At 36.2% G+C, this 15,498-nt stretch overlaps 1 protein-coding gene across 11 annotated transcripts in view; it reads left to right on the plus strand.

The window, feature by feature from the left end:
* The window catches only part of Dcaf6 (DDB1 and CUL4 associated factor 6), a 110,168-nt gene that overhangs the window by 62,073 nt on the left and 32,597 nt on the right, over nt 1-15,498 (plus strand). For 7 of the 11 annotated variants that reach the window (XM_040737800.1, XM_021227935.2, XM_005071385.4 and 4 more), the window contains one exon: nt 9,465-9,524. The exons of 2 other annotated variants lie outside the window; for them this stretch is intronic. In XM_040737800.1, coding sequence (XP_040593734.1) covers nt 9,465-9,524 — 60 coding nt within the window. Of the gene's footprint in view, nt 1-8,875; nt 8,969-9,464; nt 9,525-15,498 lie in introns of all 11 variants that reach the window. 2 more of the 11 variants (XM_040737801.1, XM_040737802.1) reach the window with 1 other exon arrangement.

The following is a 15,498-nucleotide window of genomic DNA, read 5'->3' on the forward strand; positions in this document are numbered from 1 at the left end:
AAAAATGCCCCTTATTTTTTTCCCTGTGGGGAGATCTTTTCTTATACTTAAAACAAAAAAAATGTAAGAAGAATATATGATAAGATTATAATAATGGCATATGTTAATAAATCAATTTACTATTAGTTCATGCTACATACTGTTTTAAGGCAAAAGGGAATAATGAACAAAAATCAGTAAAAAGAAAAACTGTCTTATATATTTAATGTCCTTTAGCTTTTATTGATCTTGTATGTGTGCCTTTGCACATTTACACCATGCAAGCATGCCGGGAGCATACACATGGAAGACAGATGAAAATTTGGGAGAAACATTCTCTTTACACTGTATGGATTCTGAGGATTGAACTCATATTGTTAGGCTTGAAGGTAATCCCTTTACTGGCTCGATCTTTTTGCCAGCTCCTTTTAGATACAGATATTTTTAAGATACCAAAATTTAGCAGTAACAAATCAAATAGTAAAGTAAATTTTGATAGGAAGCAAAACTATATGAGGAAGAAAGTACATTGTGAGTGTTAGAAAAGTAAGCTGAGGCTTATTTACCTTTCATATAAAGTTCCAAAACTTTGAAAATTGAAGCAGGTTCTTTTTGAGTCATAAATTTAAGAGTAGTGTCAGATGTGATAGTGTATACCTTTATCCCCATCACTTAGGAGGTGCAGAGTAAGAGTAGTGTCAGGTGTGATAGTGTATACCTTTAACCCCATGACTCAGGAGGCAGAGGCAGGCAGATAGTTCAAGACCAACCTGTTCTGCATTATAAATTCCAGGCATAGCAGGCTATACACTAAAACCCTGCCTCATAAACAATCAAACAAACAAGCAATGTAAAGTGACTATACTGGTTTTGTTAAATAATAGACGTTATCCTCTCATCTCTCAGTATGGAAGCTGATTTACTACCGGTGGTAATCCTTAAGGAGCGCCCTAGCTTAACAACTATGAAGTTGAGAAACATTCTCTTTTCTTATTAAACAATGGTCGTGGCCCTCTGAGGCCCCCATGGTCCAGTATTTAAAGCCCTTAGTTCTGTCACTCATTGTACAATGATTTCCTCACCTAAAAGTGAAGTGTTTTAGGTGTATCTTATGTGTGTATCATATTATACATATAAAGTACCTTGATCATTTGTTTGTTTGCTGGTTTTGTCCTTGGGTAATGGTCTCCTGTTGCCCAGATCAGCCTCAAACTCTCTCTGTGGCTAAGGATGAACTTGAACTTCTAATATTCCTGTGTCTATCTCTAAGATGCTAGGATTACAAGAGTGCTCCACCACACCCAGTTTATATAGTTTTGGTGCCTGAACCCCAGGCTTCATGCATGCACTTTGCCAATTAAGCTACATTCCCAATGTCCTAATAAATTTTAATCAGTAGCATGCACTGTGTTCATTTGCTAGTGCTACTTTCATCTTGCTCTGCCCTAGAAATGTTATTAGTAACTAAAAGCCTTATAAGGTCTGTTTTCTTTTTCAATTAAATAAGCTTTGGTTATGAGAAAAGATGTGTTGGCATAAGGCAAAATTCTTCATTTCAAAATGTTATAAAAATATTGAAGGCAAATTATGAAATTTTGCAAAAAGATAATTTTTAAATAGCAATTATTAAACCTAATCTTAGGCACATTTCATTTTAGTTTGTTGGTTTCTTCTACATAAAAGGTATGTTTTTTGTGATGTGTTTTGTCTGTCAGTAAATTACAAGGGGTTAGCAGATGGCTCAGTGTTTTTGGTAAAGGAGCTGGCCATGGCAGCCTGATGACCTGAGTTGAATTCCTAGATCTCACTGTGGGAAGGAGAGCACTGGTTTCTGAAAGTTATCCTCTGACCTTGTGTGTTATGTGTGGCGTGTGTGCTCATACTTACATACATACCAGATGTACAGATATGATAATAAGAAGGAACATTTAAAATAAATTATGATTATGCCAACAAATAGTACTCCCATTATCCTGACACCTTATATCTAAATTTCTTAGATATAAGGTGTTCAAAAAATACATGACTAGAATCAAGAAATTGTAAAAGTAGAAACTTTCTGAATTATTTCATTGACTGGCATATTTTATTCTTTTTATAAAACATAGAACTTGAGAGAATTCTGTGAAAGGCTAAGTGTAGAATGAACCAGCAATACCTAGTTTCTAAATGAAAGTTGAGAACAAGTCACTTTGCAGAAATAATAATCTACAAATTTAGTGGGATCGTATGGGAAGGAGCCAGACAGTAGAAAATTATAATCACAGTGAAATATACATTCCTATTATATAGTAATTTGTCAATCTTTTCTGTTTCTTCTCCTCCCCCTCCCTCCCCCCTCCTTTTCTTTTTTTTTTTTTTTTTTTTCTTTTTTTTTTTTTTTTTTTTTTTTTTTTTGAGGCAGGATTATCTCTTTCATTCTGACTGCCCTGGAACTGTCTAGATCTGTCTGGCCTCAAACTCAGAGCTCCACCTGCCTCTGCCTCCCAAGTGCGGAAATTAAAGGCATGTACCACATAATTCTGAAATGCAAAACAATGCTGACTTAATTTTTAAATTATTGTTTAAAACAAGTCATATAAAAGAATTAGAGTTTGGGACATAGCTTAGTGGTAAGACAGTTGCTTAGTAGGCCTAAGGCCGTGAACTGGATACTGCAGTGCCACAAGAAAGCCAGGGTTGCTAGATGTTTTAAGTCGTGGTTTTCTCTTTTATTGAGGGTGGGGTGGTTCAGCTGTAAATCTTTCATCAGAGTTTTGAATGAACTAGAGATCTAGTAGAGATTGAATTGTCTAGGGGAAGCTCTTTGATTCTCAGGGTCACAGGAGAAAAAAAAATCAACCATTCAGTTGTAAAACTGTTGTGATTTAGTTTGCTCTTCATCCTAACCCTTGGCTCTGAAATAGGATGTGGATCAACCTACTCAAATAGAAGGGTTTTTCTTTTACAAGATTTATATCTATTATTTGAATTATGTGTGCATGCCTTTGTGAGGGTAGGTGCACATGTGTGCGGGTGCTTGGGTAGGACTAAGGTGCTGGACACCCCCCCCCCATGGAACTGGAGTTTGAAGTGGTTGTGAGCCACACTGAACATGGGTGATGGTAACTGAACTTGGGTCTTCTGCAAAAGTACTCTTCACTTTTAACCACTGAGCCATCTCTCCAGCCCCTAAAATAGTTTTCACAACTACAAGTGATAATCCTTCAGAACTAAATTTAAAGTTTCATTTTTTCAATTTTAGAATATATTACTTTAAGATATTTTTGTTTTAGTTTTTAAAAGATATGTTTATTTTTATGTTTACAAGTATTTTGCCTGCATATATGTGCACAATATATTACAATGCTGTTGGAAGCCAGAAGAGGGCATTAGAACCTCTGGAACTAAAGTTGCAGAAGCTTGTGAACCACCATGTGGGTGCTGAGAACCCAATCACAGCCCTCCGCAAGAGCAGCAAGTGCTCTTAATCACTGAGCTCTCACTCCTGTTTTAATATTGTTTGTGGTTTTTTGAAATACATTTTGTCTAGAAGTCAGGAAGTTTATAGTATAGTAAATCATTTAGGGATTATTTTAACTCATTTTCTAACACTTTAGGAAATGTAGTATAACTTACAGAAAGTCAGTGATTTTGTTGTTGTTGGCAGTATTTTGACATAGGATCGCACTATACACACTCGGGTGTTCCTAAAGTTGTGATCTCTTGTCTCATCGTCCTGAGTGTTGGAATTAGAGTCATGCACTTTGGTTTCCATGTTTGTGATTTGTTTTGTTTGAGATACGCTTTTGCTACCTGGCTCAGGCTGGCCTTGAGTTTGCTGTCCAAGCCTTATGGTTCTGAGTGCTGAAAATACAAGCATGTGTTACCAAGAGCTAGGTCGATTATTTTTTAATTATATTTATCTATCTGGAGGGTAGAGGTGTGCTACAGCATTTGTGTAGGTCAGAGGGCAACTTGCAAAAATCAGTTCCACTATATGGGTACTGAGGAAAAATCTCAGGTTTGGAGGCACTTTTTTTTTATCATTAAAAACCTTTTTTTTTTCTTTATCTCATTATTATCTGGGTCTGAGACTAGTTGAATTCTTGTCCTTTACCTTATGACTAGATGAACCTTTAGCAATCCATTTGGCTATTGTCTGTGAGTTTCCCAGTTACCAGTTTATTTAGGTACTGTAGCCTCCCCTACATAACAGATGGCTTAGAGATGGGATAGATTATATATATACTATATACATATATATAATATATATATCTATAATTATATAATAATATATAATATATAGAGAGAGAGCTTTTAATACTTGTGAGTTAGTACCATCTTACTTATAATATATAGTTAGATAGTGTAGTCTACCCCAATTAACAGAGGTGCATAGAGATGGGATAGATTAATTTTTAGTTTTTTTTAATTTTATTTTTTTAGCATATCAATCCTAGTTCTCCCTCCTCTCCTCCCACTCTCCTCACCTTCCCAGCCTCCCATCCCCCATCTGCTCCTCAGAGAAAGTAATGCCTTCCATCTGGAGTCGAATCTGTCCCATCACCATGTGGGAGGCAGGACCAAGGTCCTCCCCACTGTGTCTATGCTTAACAAGGTATCTCTCCATAGGAAATGGACTTCAAAAAGCCAGTTCATGAACTAGGGATAGATCCAGGTCCCATTGCCAGTGACCCCACACACTGCCCAAGCCACCACTGTCACCTGCATTCAGGAGACCTACTTCAGTTCTATGCAGGGTACCCAGCTGTCAGCCTGGAGTTGACGAGCTCCAACTACCTCAGGCCAGCTGTTTCTGTGGTTTCCCCATCATGGTTTTGAGTCCTTTGCTTATATTATCACTCCTCCCTCTCTTCCGACTGGATTTGAGGAGCTCAGCCCAGTGGTTAGTTGTGGATCTCAGAATCTGCTTCCTTCAGTTACTAGGTGAAGGTTCTATGATGACAATTATGGTAGTCCTTAATCTGATTACAAGGGAAGGGCCAGTTCAGGCACCCTTTGCACTACTACTTAGAGTTTTGTCTGGGGTCATCCTTGTGCATTCCTGGGAATTTCCCTAGTGCCAGGTTTCTCGATAGCCCATAATGACTCAGATATTTCTTTCCTTGCTCTCCCTGTTGTTCCCCCAACTCAACCATTCCTTTCCCTCATGTTCCCCTCCCCACTGCCCTTCTGTCCTCCTTTATCTCCCTCCATCCTCCCCAAATTTATAGTTCTTAATACTTGTAAGCAAATACCATCTTATTTATAGTGCATTTTACTTCTTCAGAATGTCTTCATATCAAGACCATTGCAGGTAGACAGCAGTGACGATTCTGAATGAGCTGTTTGTACATTTAGCAAATGAATGCCCTAAATAGCTGCAACAAAGACATTCAGTATATGACTCATTTAAAGCCCAGGTCTTTTTTTCCATTTCAGGTTCCCTGAAGTCATGGGTTGCTGGCTCCTGCTCAGAGTGACAACACCCTGTGGATTCTACTGGTACTGGCCCAACCACCACAGAGCCCCACTGGAGCATGGAGCCAGCCTAGAGAGGGTCAGGTAGGAACTGTTTTTTCACTTTATGGCACGGTTTTGCCAATTGGAAAAAAAGTGACTTTTTATACCCCAAAAGGGTATAAAACATTGATGATTATTTTTGAAAAAGGGCTTTTTCAAAACTGAGCCATATTGGAAAAAATCAGCATTTAACATGCCCTGTGCAAGCAGTCCCTATTTATTGTCAGCTTCCCCATGCTCACAGTGACAGCCAGTGCAGTACTTCTGAGATGGATGCATTGGTTCATGTTTTAGGCTTTGTGCATTAATAAATCAGACAGGACATTGACCTAATTATGCAAGCCTTTGTTAATTACTTTAACTGTTAGATTCCTGAGGAAAACAGTAGTGAATCTTAGGATTTTTAAACTGTAATTAAATGAATATATATTGCATTGTTTGAAGACAATTTTTGCATCATTCTTTTTCAGTCAGTACCATAGCTCTGAAAAACAGGGAGGTTGTGGTTACATGAGTCTTCCCTATATGTTACATAGCTTACAAGGGTTGTCTCATTAAAAGAATATAGATTTAGCTGGGCGTTGGTGGCACACGCCTTTTATCCCAGCACTCGGGAGGCAGAGGCAGGTGGATCTCTGTGAGTTCGAGGCCAGCCTGGTCTACAGAGCGAGTTCCAGGACAGCCTCCAAAACAATACAGAGAAACCCTGTCTCGAAACCCCCCCCCAAAAAAAAGAATATAGATTTAGAAATGAGACTTGAGACAATTGAAATAACTTGCCCAGGGTTATAATATTAGTGAGTAAGAAGCCATTCAAACCCAGGATATATATCTTGCTATATGTTAAGTTATAACTTTTTATTTTTCTACAATTAAAACAATTCTGGTGTTAAAGGACTGAAGGATTTTCCCAGTACCAAACTGCAAATTTGGTAGAAATACACAGTAAATGACTACTATATACATCGAGCTTAGTACCTAATGAATTTTTGCTTAACATTTATTTCTACCTTTAAAATAATATAATTTAAAATACTTTAAATATGTTGACTTACCATATTGACTTTAGTAGTGGACCATATATTCTGATTTTTATTTTGTAATGCTTTCTGAAATATTTCACAGAAATATGGAGTAGAATTTACAAACAGTTGCAGTGATGAGTTTAAGCTTCTTACAGTTTTGTTGCTATTCTGTTGGCTGTTATGCTAATATTTGGAAATATTTCTGTAACAGTCGTTATAGGCATTTATGAATACTTAGTATGAATACTTAGTATTAGAAAAGCATGTTACTTAACATATTTATGTTACAGAAAAATAATAATCCTAAAAGGAGTTGCATGTTCCCAAGATTGTAAATGAAGTAAATGCAATAGTCAAAGAGCCTTTGAAAGGTGTTGGCCCAAGCCAGGTGGTGGTGGTGCACACTTTTAATCCCAGCACTCAGAAGGCAGAGACAGGCAGATCTCTGTGAGTTCAAGGCCTGCCTGGTCTACACAGTGACAGTGAGTTCTAGGACAGCCAGGACTGTTTCACAGAGAAACCCTGTTTAAAAAAAAAAACAATGGGGGGTGGCCAGAAGATGCTCAGTGGGTGAATAAAGGCCCTAATACCAAGCCTGACAAATAGAGTTCAATCTTAAGGACATACATGATGGAGGGAATTGACTCCCACAAGTTGTCTTCTAACTTCCACATATGACCTAGCTATAGCATGTGCATATCCACACACAATAGACTGGTACACAAAAGAAATAAAAATGTAATTTGAAAAATTTTAAGAATGTAAGAATAATAAGTAATTCTTAGAAACAGTACAATGAAAATTTTTTAGTTAATCATAGGATTTTGTTGTTGATTTAATGTAAGTTCTGTTATTTTAAATACTGCAAGACTTAAGTACAATTTTGTGGAGATGATAGCATTGAAGATCTTCATTAGTGGGTTTTTAGTGATACTTTCCTAAGTTTCAATTTGAAAGAACAAGATACATTTTAGTTCAGGAAGATTTATGCATTCTGTAATATAGAAAAACAATATTTGTGAAGTGCATTTCTTAGTGACCTTAGAATTATCTTGGAGCTTTTAGTTATTAAAGGAGAACATAGGGAAGTGTGTAATGAAACCCAGAGGGATGAACTGTATTTTGTGAAAGAATCATAAGGAGGTTTTTCCGATGTTTAATTAATTGACTTGGTTTTGTTTTTGGCTTTGCTTTGAAAAGTGTAACTTCATTTTTAAAGACTTAATTGCCTGTTTTCCCCAAAATAACGCAGGTGGCAATGTTAGAGCTAAAATGAATCAGTGAGAAATCTTTTTAAAGAGAAAAGTATGGTAAATTAAGGAACCAGTAAACATTACCACTCCCACTTTCCTTCTTGTGTAGTAAAGACTATTAAGCAATTATTCTGGTGAAGAAACGATAGATAAAGATGAATAAAATAAAAGCTTCAGACTTTAGAATTATGTCCTGGTTTATCAGTCTCTGAGCAAACTGGTATGATGCTAGATGGAAGGCTTGAGGTTAATAGAATGATGCTGGTAGCAGCTTCAGACTACAAATGGAAGCAATCAAATGGTGACAATTTGGTATGAAACCAAGATGTATTGGGAAATTTCCCTTACCTGAAATGTCGTTATGAACATAGCTGGTGCTAAAAAGCCTTATTACCAACTGTCACTGAGAACTAGAGCAAAGGGTCTTAGAAATTAGGAACCATTTTCACATTTAATGTGAAGCTGTGTTTGTTACCCACACTTTTCCCTTTTGCTGTAACTCTACTGGGGCACTGTTGGTATCCTTTGTCCAAACATGATTGGCATCAGAAGTAGCACGTTTGGGGGAATAGCTACATAAGGTGTCTAGGGGAAATACTCGAGGCAAAGCAGGAGGTTCCTTTGTGCTTTCTGTACATTTGATACAAACATCAGAGGTAATTTTATGCAGTGCTTTTAGTGTATCTATATTCTGACTGCATTCTATTGTAGGAGATTGGTCGTGAAATTTTCCGCTTGTGTCATGTCAGCATTCAAAACATTTTGGATTTTGTAGCATTTTCAGGGTTTTTTGTTTTTTGTTTTAGGCAAGGGAAGTGTAACTTGCATTCTTCAGTAGTTTTGTTAAGGTCTGGTACTGAATCCCTGGGTTGATAGGGAGAAAGAAGAATCTGCCTAAAAATGTTGCTGATTATCAGAATTAACACTAGGCAAATGCCTTTACCATTTCAGCCCTTATTCCTGTGTTTTCTAAAAACTAAAACCCAATAATGAAATAAATTCTCACATGAAGACCCAGTGTGTCCAAAAGATCAAAATAAAGTTGTACTGTTTGACACCAAAGTAGAAAGTACAGACCATTAAGCTTTCTTCTTGCTTTTCTCTTTCTATCAGGTACTTCTATAAAGAAGCCTAAGCTTTCACAGAGTATATTTTCATTATGCACAATGTACCATAGAGTTTTTAAAGTTACATGTTTCTTTAAAGGTATTTAATTCATTGACTATTTTCCCTACAAACCATTTGCTGTTAAACATCCCAACTCCTTCAACTCATGGTATAGCAAACAGCATCTCACACAATCCAGTGAGCATCTCATTTCATGCTTTGAAACTCCCAATGCAGGATGAAAGCCATCTGAAGAGCTGGTGAGGGAATTTAAGAAAGGCAAGGCATTTTCTGTCTAGAGAAAATACTGTTTCTAATTATCTATCTAGCACCTTATATTTGTGCTATATGAATTTGATTCAAGATATGTGCATGGAAGTAGATTCTCAACTCATTCTCAAGACTGCTAACTGCTTGCCTGGAATAACACCTTAAGCACATGACCCTGCTTACTCACTGCTTGGGAAACACACCACAGTACTTACTCCTCTTCCCTACCCTTATACATTTGTTTCTTAAGCTTAGAGATTATCATAACATTACTGTGCAGTTTTCTGCTGCTTACTTTTAAGTTGAAATCTCATTTTTGTTTCAGATTCTCCTTCTTCTGTGGTTAACAAACAGCTCGGATCCATGTCACTTGATGAGCAACAGGGTGCGTGCAACAGGAGATGCGCTATGCCCATCCATCCATAGCTTTATTGCAATGCATAAACCGAGTTCTTTCTTGATTTTGCTTAGCATATCATCTTGATTATGGTCTTCAGTCAGTAATTTATGGACTAAATTATCTTGTGTGGTATTGTGCATAAAGGGCTCTTGTGATCTGAACAAATTATGTTCTGTGTAAGCTTATTTCTGCCTTCAACATTTTATAACAGTTTTGAAATCTCTCCCTCTAACAATTCGTAATGAATATAAGATACAACTTTTATTATAGCTATAGATCATAAAATCATATAGAACTGTGTTTTAAAGTTAGCATATTGCCCCATTGTTCATTTAGAAACTATTTTGAACATAGTAATAGTCCAAGTTACAAGGTTGCTATGGTAATGACACTTGGTTTTTATGTCATACTTAACTGGTGGTGAAACTCAAGATAAGGTGGTTGTTTTGTGCCCAGGTTGACCCTCAGTTGCAGGTGGCTTTGCTTAGCCTTCCTCCTGTGGTCTGGCATTACAGTCATGCTGCCACCCCACTCAGCTCTGATAATTTTAAGCATTATGCTTATAAAACACAGAGATATCCAATCAGAAGGGAAAAACCTCTTGAACTTCCACTGGTACTGTTTTTGAAGTAGCAAAGGCTGTGGAGAGATAGATGCAGTCACAGGTTTATCAGCCAAGCTTTATTCCTAGCAGATCTGATACAGTGCATAGAGAAATTGGAAAAGGACAACATTCTGACAAAAAAGAGGCACATGAGAAGATGAATGCAGAAAGGAAGACTGTAAGAAGCTATAGCACTTGAGAATTAAGGCAGAGCTTATAATATCAACTCAGGATTCTTTAAAGTATTCTAAGCACTTTGTGATATAATGTTAGCGATATTAAGCAGCAAATAATAACTTTGATTAGTTATTTATATATTATATGTGATATGTGTGTATATCAGGGGTTTATGCCATGGTGCAATCTTGCATAGTGATCAGGGGATAATTTTCAGGAGTCAGTTCTTTCCTTCTACTTAATGGATTCCAGGATTGAACTTGGGTCAGGCTTGGCTGCAAGCACCTTTACCACTGAGTCATCTCACCCCCTTGACTTCAGTTATCTTAGTTGAAAAGGGCAAATGGGTAGCTAATAGATTTCACAAATTTCTTTTAAAAAATATGAATAAGCACAAAATCTGTAAGACTTGGTAGGCTGAAAGGTTACATATGTAGGAGAACTCACTGGTTGACTAAGTTAAGAAATTAATATTTATGTAGTGTCTAGTGTGAAATAGGTCTAATTTTAACTGTCCTAGAGAAATGTTTAAAAAACTAAATTTAAAAATTAGAAACTTCTGTTACTTTCAGTCTTAAATAATTTATTTGTAAATCTTTTGATGATATGTATATTGTTGTTAGGTGTCTTGTTTTCTTGTTCTTAAAAAAATAAAGCTAGGCATGATAGTTTTTGCCCTTAATCTCAGTACTCAGAAGACTGATGCAGAAGAATTGCCATGGGTTAGATTGAAAATCTGTGTTTAAAAAAATCAAGCAAAATACAATGTGAAAAATGGGGTGGGGGAGGAAAAGAAAAAATAGAGTAAATGAATCTAAGAACAAAATTAGCCATGTTTTATCTTTATACAGAATAATAAAATGGTATACAATTATACTATCATATTATATTACACTATAGCCAGATTCATGTTTAGTTAACCATATAGAATAATTCTTGTAGATTTATATTAAATATTATACCTATTTAGTTGATACTTCATTTATATATGGTTTGGGGATATAAGAAAGGGAAAATTCAAGTTTAACTCCCCCAGTTTTGGCTTCAGTGCTTGAGTGAATGGTGATGACATTTAGTGAGATTGTCTGGCCTAGAGATAGAAAGTAGGAGGCTCTTTGTTTTGGTGGCCATGTAAAACAATTTGCCATGTAGTCGTATAACCGCTAGAGAGGTTGTATGAGATCATTTATCAGTCATGTTCAGCAGAAAGTTCATTGTAAAAGGCCACTGCAAATGTAGTTTTATGATAAGACTTATGAGCAGAAATAGCCTAACAGTGGGAAATGACCTAAGCACATAGGCTTACCTATGGCAATATGTATTATCTGAAGATAAACTGTACTTTGGAAGTTAAGACAGCCTGCCTGTCACCAGTCTATGCTTCTGTTCTAAAGTAATAATTTTGTAACTGACTTTCTCATGTCTATTCAAGCCATGGTCTCTTCTTTACTAGCTTGATCCTTTGAAAAATGTGTCATTTTTCCATCTAAAGTTACTTTAACCCTTGAAAACTAGTGAAGTTAACACCATGTCTTATAGGGCACACATGAACTGCCTGCCCTTTATCTCCTACCCTTACTTTTGGCCATTCTGCTCCTTCACTGTGTTCTTGCCAAGTTGCCTTCTGTCTCCTAACACTCTGCTCATCACTGTGGTCTTGCCTAGTAGCCTTCGTTCTGCTAACACTGTGCTCACTTGCTGTGTTCTTACCAGCTGTGTTGCCTCCAGTCGGCTAACACTCGGAGCTCCTTTCTTTCTCCGGTATCTTACATGCACTGTTCCCACTCCCAAACTGCTTTGTTGTTGTTGTTGATAAACAATTTCTACTTATCCTTTAAGTGTCAATCTCAACAATTATGACTTCTCAGTTTGCAGTATTTCCCCCTTTCCTTCTTTGTGACTAGTTGTTTGCTCTCATTAGATTTGCAATCGTGTATTTGGAGGATTGTTTCATATACACCTCTCTCCATATTCTATACATGTTGTTTTTAATTCATTGTCATTTATGTGCAGTGTATGAAGTCATACCGTCTTTATTGGTACCGGTATTTGGTGGGGGGTTATTGGGGGCTTTATTTTTTTGAGATAGGGTCTCACTTTTAGTCTTGGCTGGCCTGGAACTCTCTATGTTGACCAGGTTGTCCTGGAACTTTCAGAGATCAATGCACATGCCTCTGCTTCATGTGCTGAGATTAAAGGTGTGCCACCATTAATTCTTTAAGTGATCAGAGCTATGGAAATTATTTCAGTTTGGAAAATTCAACATAATAGCCAGGTTTACGTATTGGAAAGTTCATTTGGGCAATATTATAGATGAATGAATAGAAGATAAAGATTGAAGAGAGTCAGAACATATAACAGATTATTATAATAATCCAGGTAGGAGACAATGAAGAATCCAAGCTAAGGCAGTAGGAGCGGGAAATGAGTAAATTTTAAAAATCTTTGTGAAGTGGAATGAATGGAACTTGGACTTGGGGTAGATTGTTTGTCTTATGTAGTACTATGGGTTATGTCTCCAGCACTCAAAATAATCAAGATAATGACAGTAATAGTAGCAATGAGTGATACTTTGAAACTGGTTAGCTAGAAACTAATGAGAAAATTATGTCTAGGTGTCTTGATAAGATTATAGTAAGCCATCAGAAAGGTAGAGCTTTCAGGAAAAACAGATAGTTCTGGGGGAAAGAAGCCATGTAAGCTATCCTTTGGTAGTGTGGGGGTTATCCTTTAAATTTTGACTTTGAAATATCTTAGTCTGTTTTCTTTTGCTATTAAGAATACTTAAGTGCTGGCCATGGTGGCACACGTCTTTAATCTTAGTACCTGAGAGGCGGTGACAGTGAGTTCCAGGCCAGCCAGGTCTGCATAGTGAGACCCTGTCTTTAAAATATATGTATGTGAAAGGAAGGAGGAAGAGAGATAAAGAGAGAGGAGAGGGGAGACTGAATAACATAAGGAAAGGTTTGACTCACAGCTCTGTGCTGCTCCATGCATTGCCAAAGGATGGAGAGACAAGCAGAAGTGTATTGAAGACAGATGTGAAGTGGGAAAGCTAGAGAAAGCTAAAACCAAATTTAGTTGATCATAGTTTACCCTACCAATAACTTACTCAGTTCTCTGAGGAAGAACTCACTCCTGCACAGTGACATTAGCCCATTGGTGAGGACTCTGTAATCATGATCCAAACACCTCCCTATGCTGCATAGATGGCAGTGATGTACATAATTATTCAAAGTAAAAATTCATCAGTGAAATGAACTCACTGAAACTGAACATTATTAGTAACCTTTTCATCTTTAATAACTACCCCCATAAAGAAATCTAGGAACTATTGTGAGAAAATATATAGAAAGCACCTGATCACTTACACAGTGATAAATACACCTTCTGCAGCATAAATACCAAACTTTAAAAGAATTGTAGTTTCTTTATAAATATGAAAAAGAAATAAAATATGCAGTCAAAAGTCTGGCTTTGTTGCCCAGGCTGTTTGAAGTCTTGTGTTCAAACAATACCGTTTCAGCCTCCAAGACAACTGGGAGTACAAGGACACATCCCCAACTCCTGACTTTTTCCTTTAATCAGTATGCTTTTTAAGTAAACAAAATGATAGGGAAAAAATCAAATAACAGACATTGTTATATGAGAAATACTCCTTCATACTTACAAAATTTAAAGTTGTGGACAAACGTTCATGGCTCTCCTGTGTTGATTATGGACAAAACACAATGTTCCTATCGTGTACTTTACTTGCATAAAAAATTATATATGATACATATTAAAATAGATATTTCACATGCATACTTTATAATATATATCATATATGTATAGGCATATGTGTGAATATATTATGTGTATATATGTACATATAACATACACATGAATGTATTTATGCATATATGTGGATATTATATATATTACATGTAGATATGCATGTATCTACATATATAATTTATATGCATATATAATATGTAATATATATATAATTTTATGTTGAGACAGGGTTTCGCTAATTAGCTCTGGCTCATCTAACTCTTACTATGTAGACCAGGCTGTCTTTGAACCCACACAGAACCGTCTACCTCTGCCTCTCCAATGTTGAGATAAAGGTGTGTGCCACAATGCTCCCTTTTGAGTAATGTATTTCTTAAGGAGTTTGGGACCCAATATGTTCTTCATGATGGTCCTAAACTAAATTCAGGCATTTCTGAGTACCTGAGACTATAGGCATGTGTTGCATGCCTAGAAAAAAATGATACATTTTAATAAGTTTAATTTTCCTTTTTGTTTCTGTGTCTAATTGTGTTATGCTTATTGTCCTGAAGAGAAAATTCTTATATTATTGTTTATATATTACTAAAATTTACAACTACTTCTTCAGATATTTAGGTCAATAGTTTTTTTCATTTTATTTTATTTTTTAAATTTTTTGGATGTTTAATTTGGGAGAAGGTGTAAGAAAACAGTTTTGTATGAGTTTGTCTTTGTCATGTTTGAGCAAATTGCATTACACTTTTAAAGTGATAATTGTTAGGTAGAAGTTGATAATTGAAGATCACTTGAGGTCATTTTGCCTAAGTAGGCTTTCTGTGGTGTTAAAGCATTGACCTATATAGGAGACAAGAGGGTAATCTGAACCTAGGAAAACTGATTTTATTAATTCTTTTGGGATAGGTTGGGAAGTAGAAAATTGGATTTGTCATTAATTAAGTATGTATTTCCTAGAAAATCACACTTGCATTGTATTATAAAATTGAAATTTTAATAACATCATAAGAATACTACATTAATGTTTATTTATACAACACCAGGACTTTGTATACACTATGGAAGAGTTATACCCTGCCCTTTATTATTGCTTTTTGTAATTTTTTATTTTTTGAGATTGTAATAGAATTACATGTTGTCCCCTGCTTCCCTTTTCTGTGTATTATTTTGTACCGGGCGGTGGTGGAGCACGCCTTTAATCCCAGTACTCGAGAGGCAGAGGCAGGCGGATCTCTGTGAGTTCGAGGCTGGGCTGGACTGACAGCCTCAAAAACAATACAGAGAAACCCTGTCTCGTAAAATCAAAAAAAAAAAAGTTATATAAAAATAAATCACTAATTTGTAGGTTTCTGAAGTATCTTTTCTTAGGAAATTTTAACTTAAAATATGCATTTTATCACACACAGT

Source organism: Mesocricetus auratus, unplaced genomic scaffold (assembly GCF_017639785.1).
Source record: "Mesocricetus auratus isolate SY011 unplaced genomic scaffold, BCM_Maur_2.0 Super-Scaffold_100676, whole genome shotgun sequence".
NCBI classification, from domain to species: domain Eukaryota; kingdom Metazoa; phylum Chordata; class Mammalia; order Rodentia; family Cricetidae; genus Mesocricetus; species Mesocricetus auratus.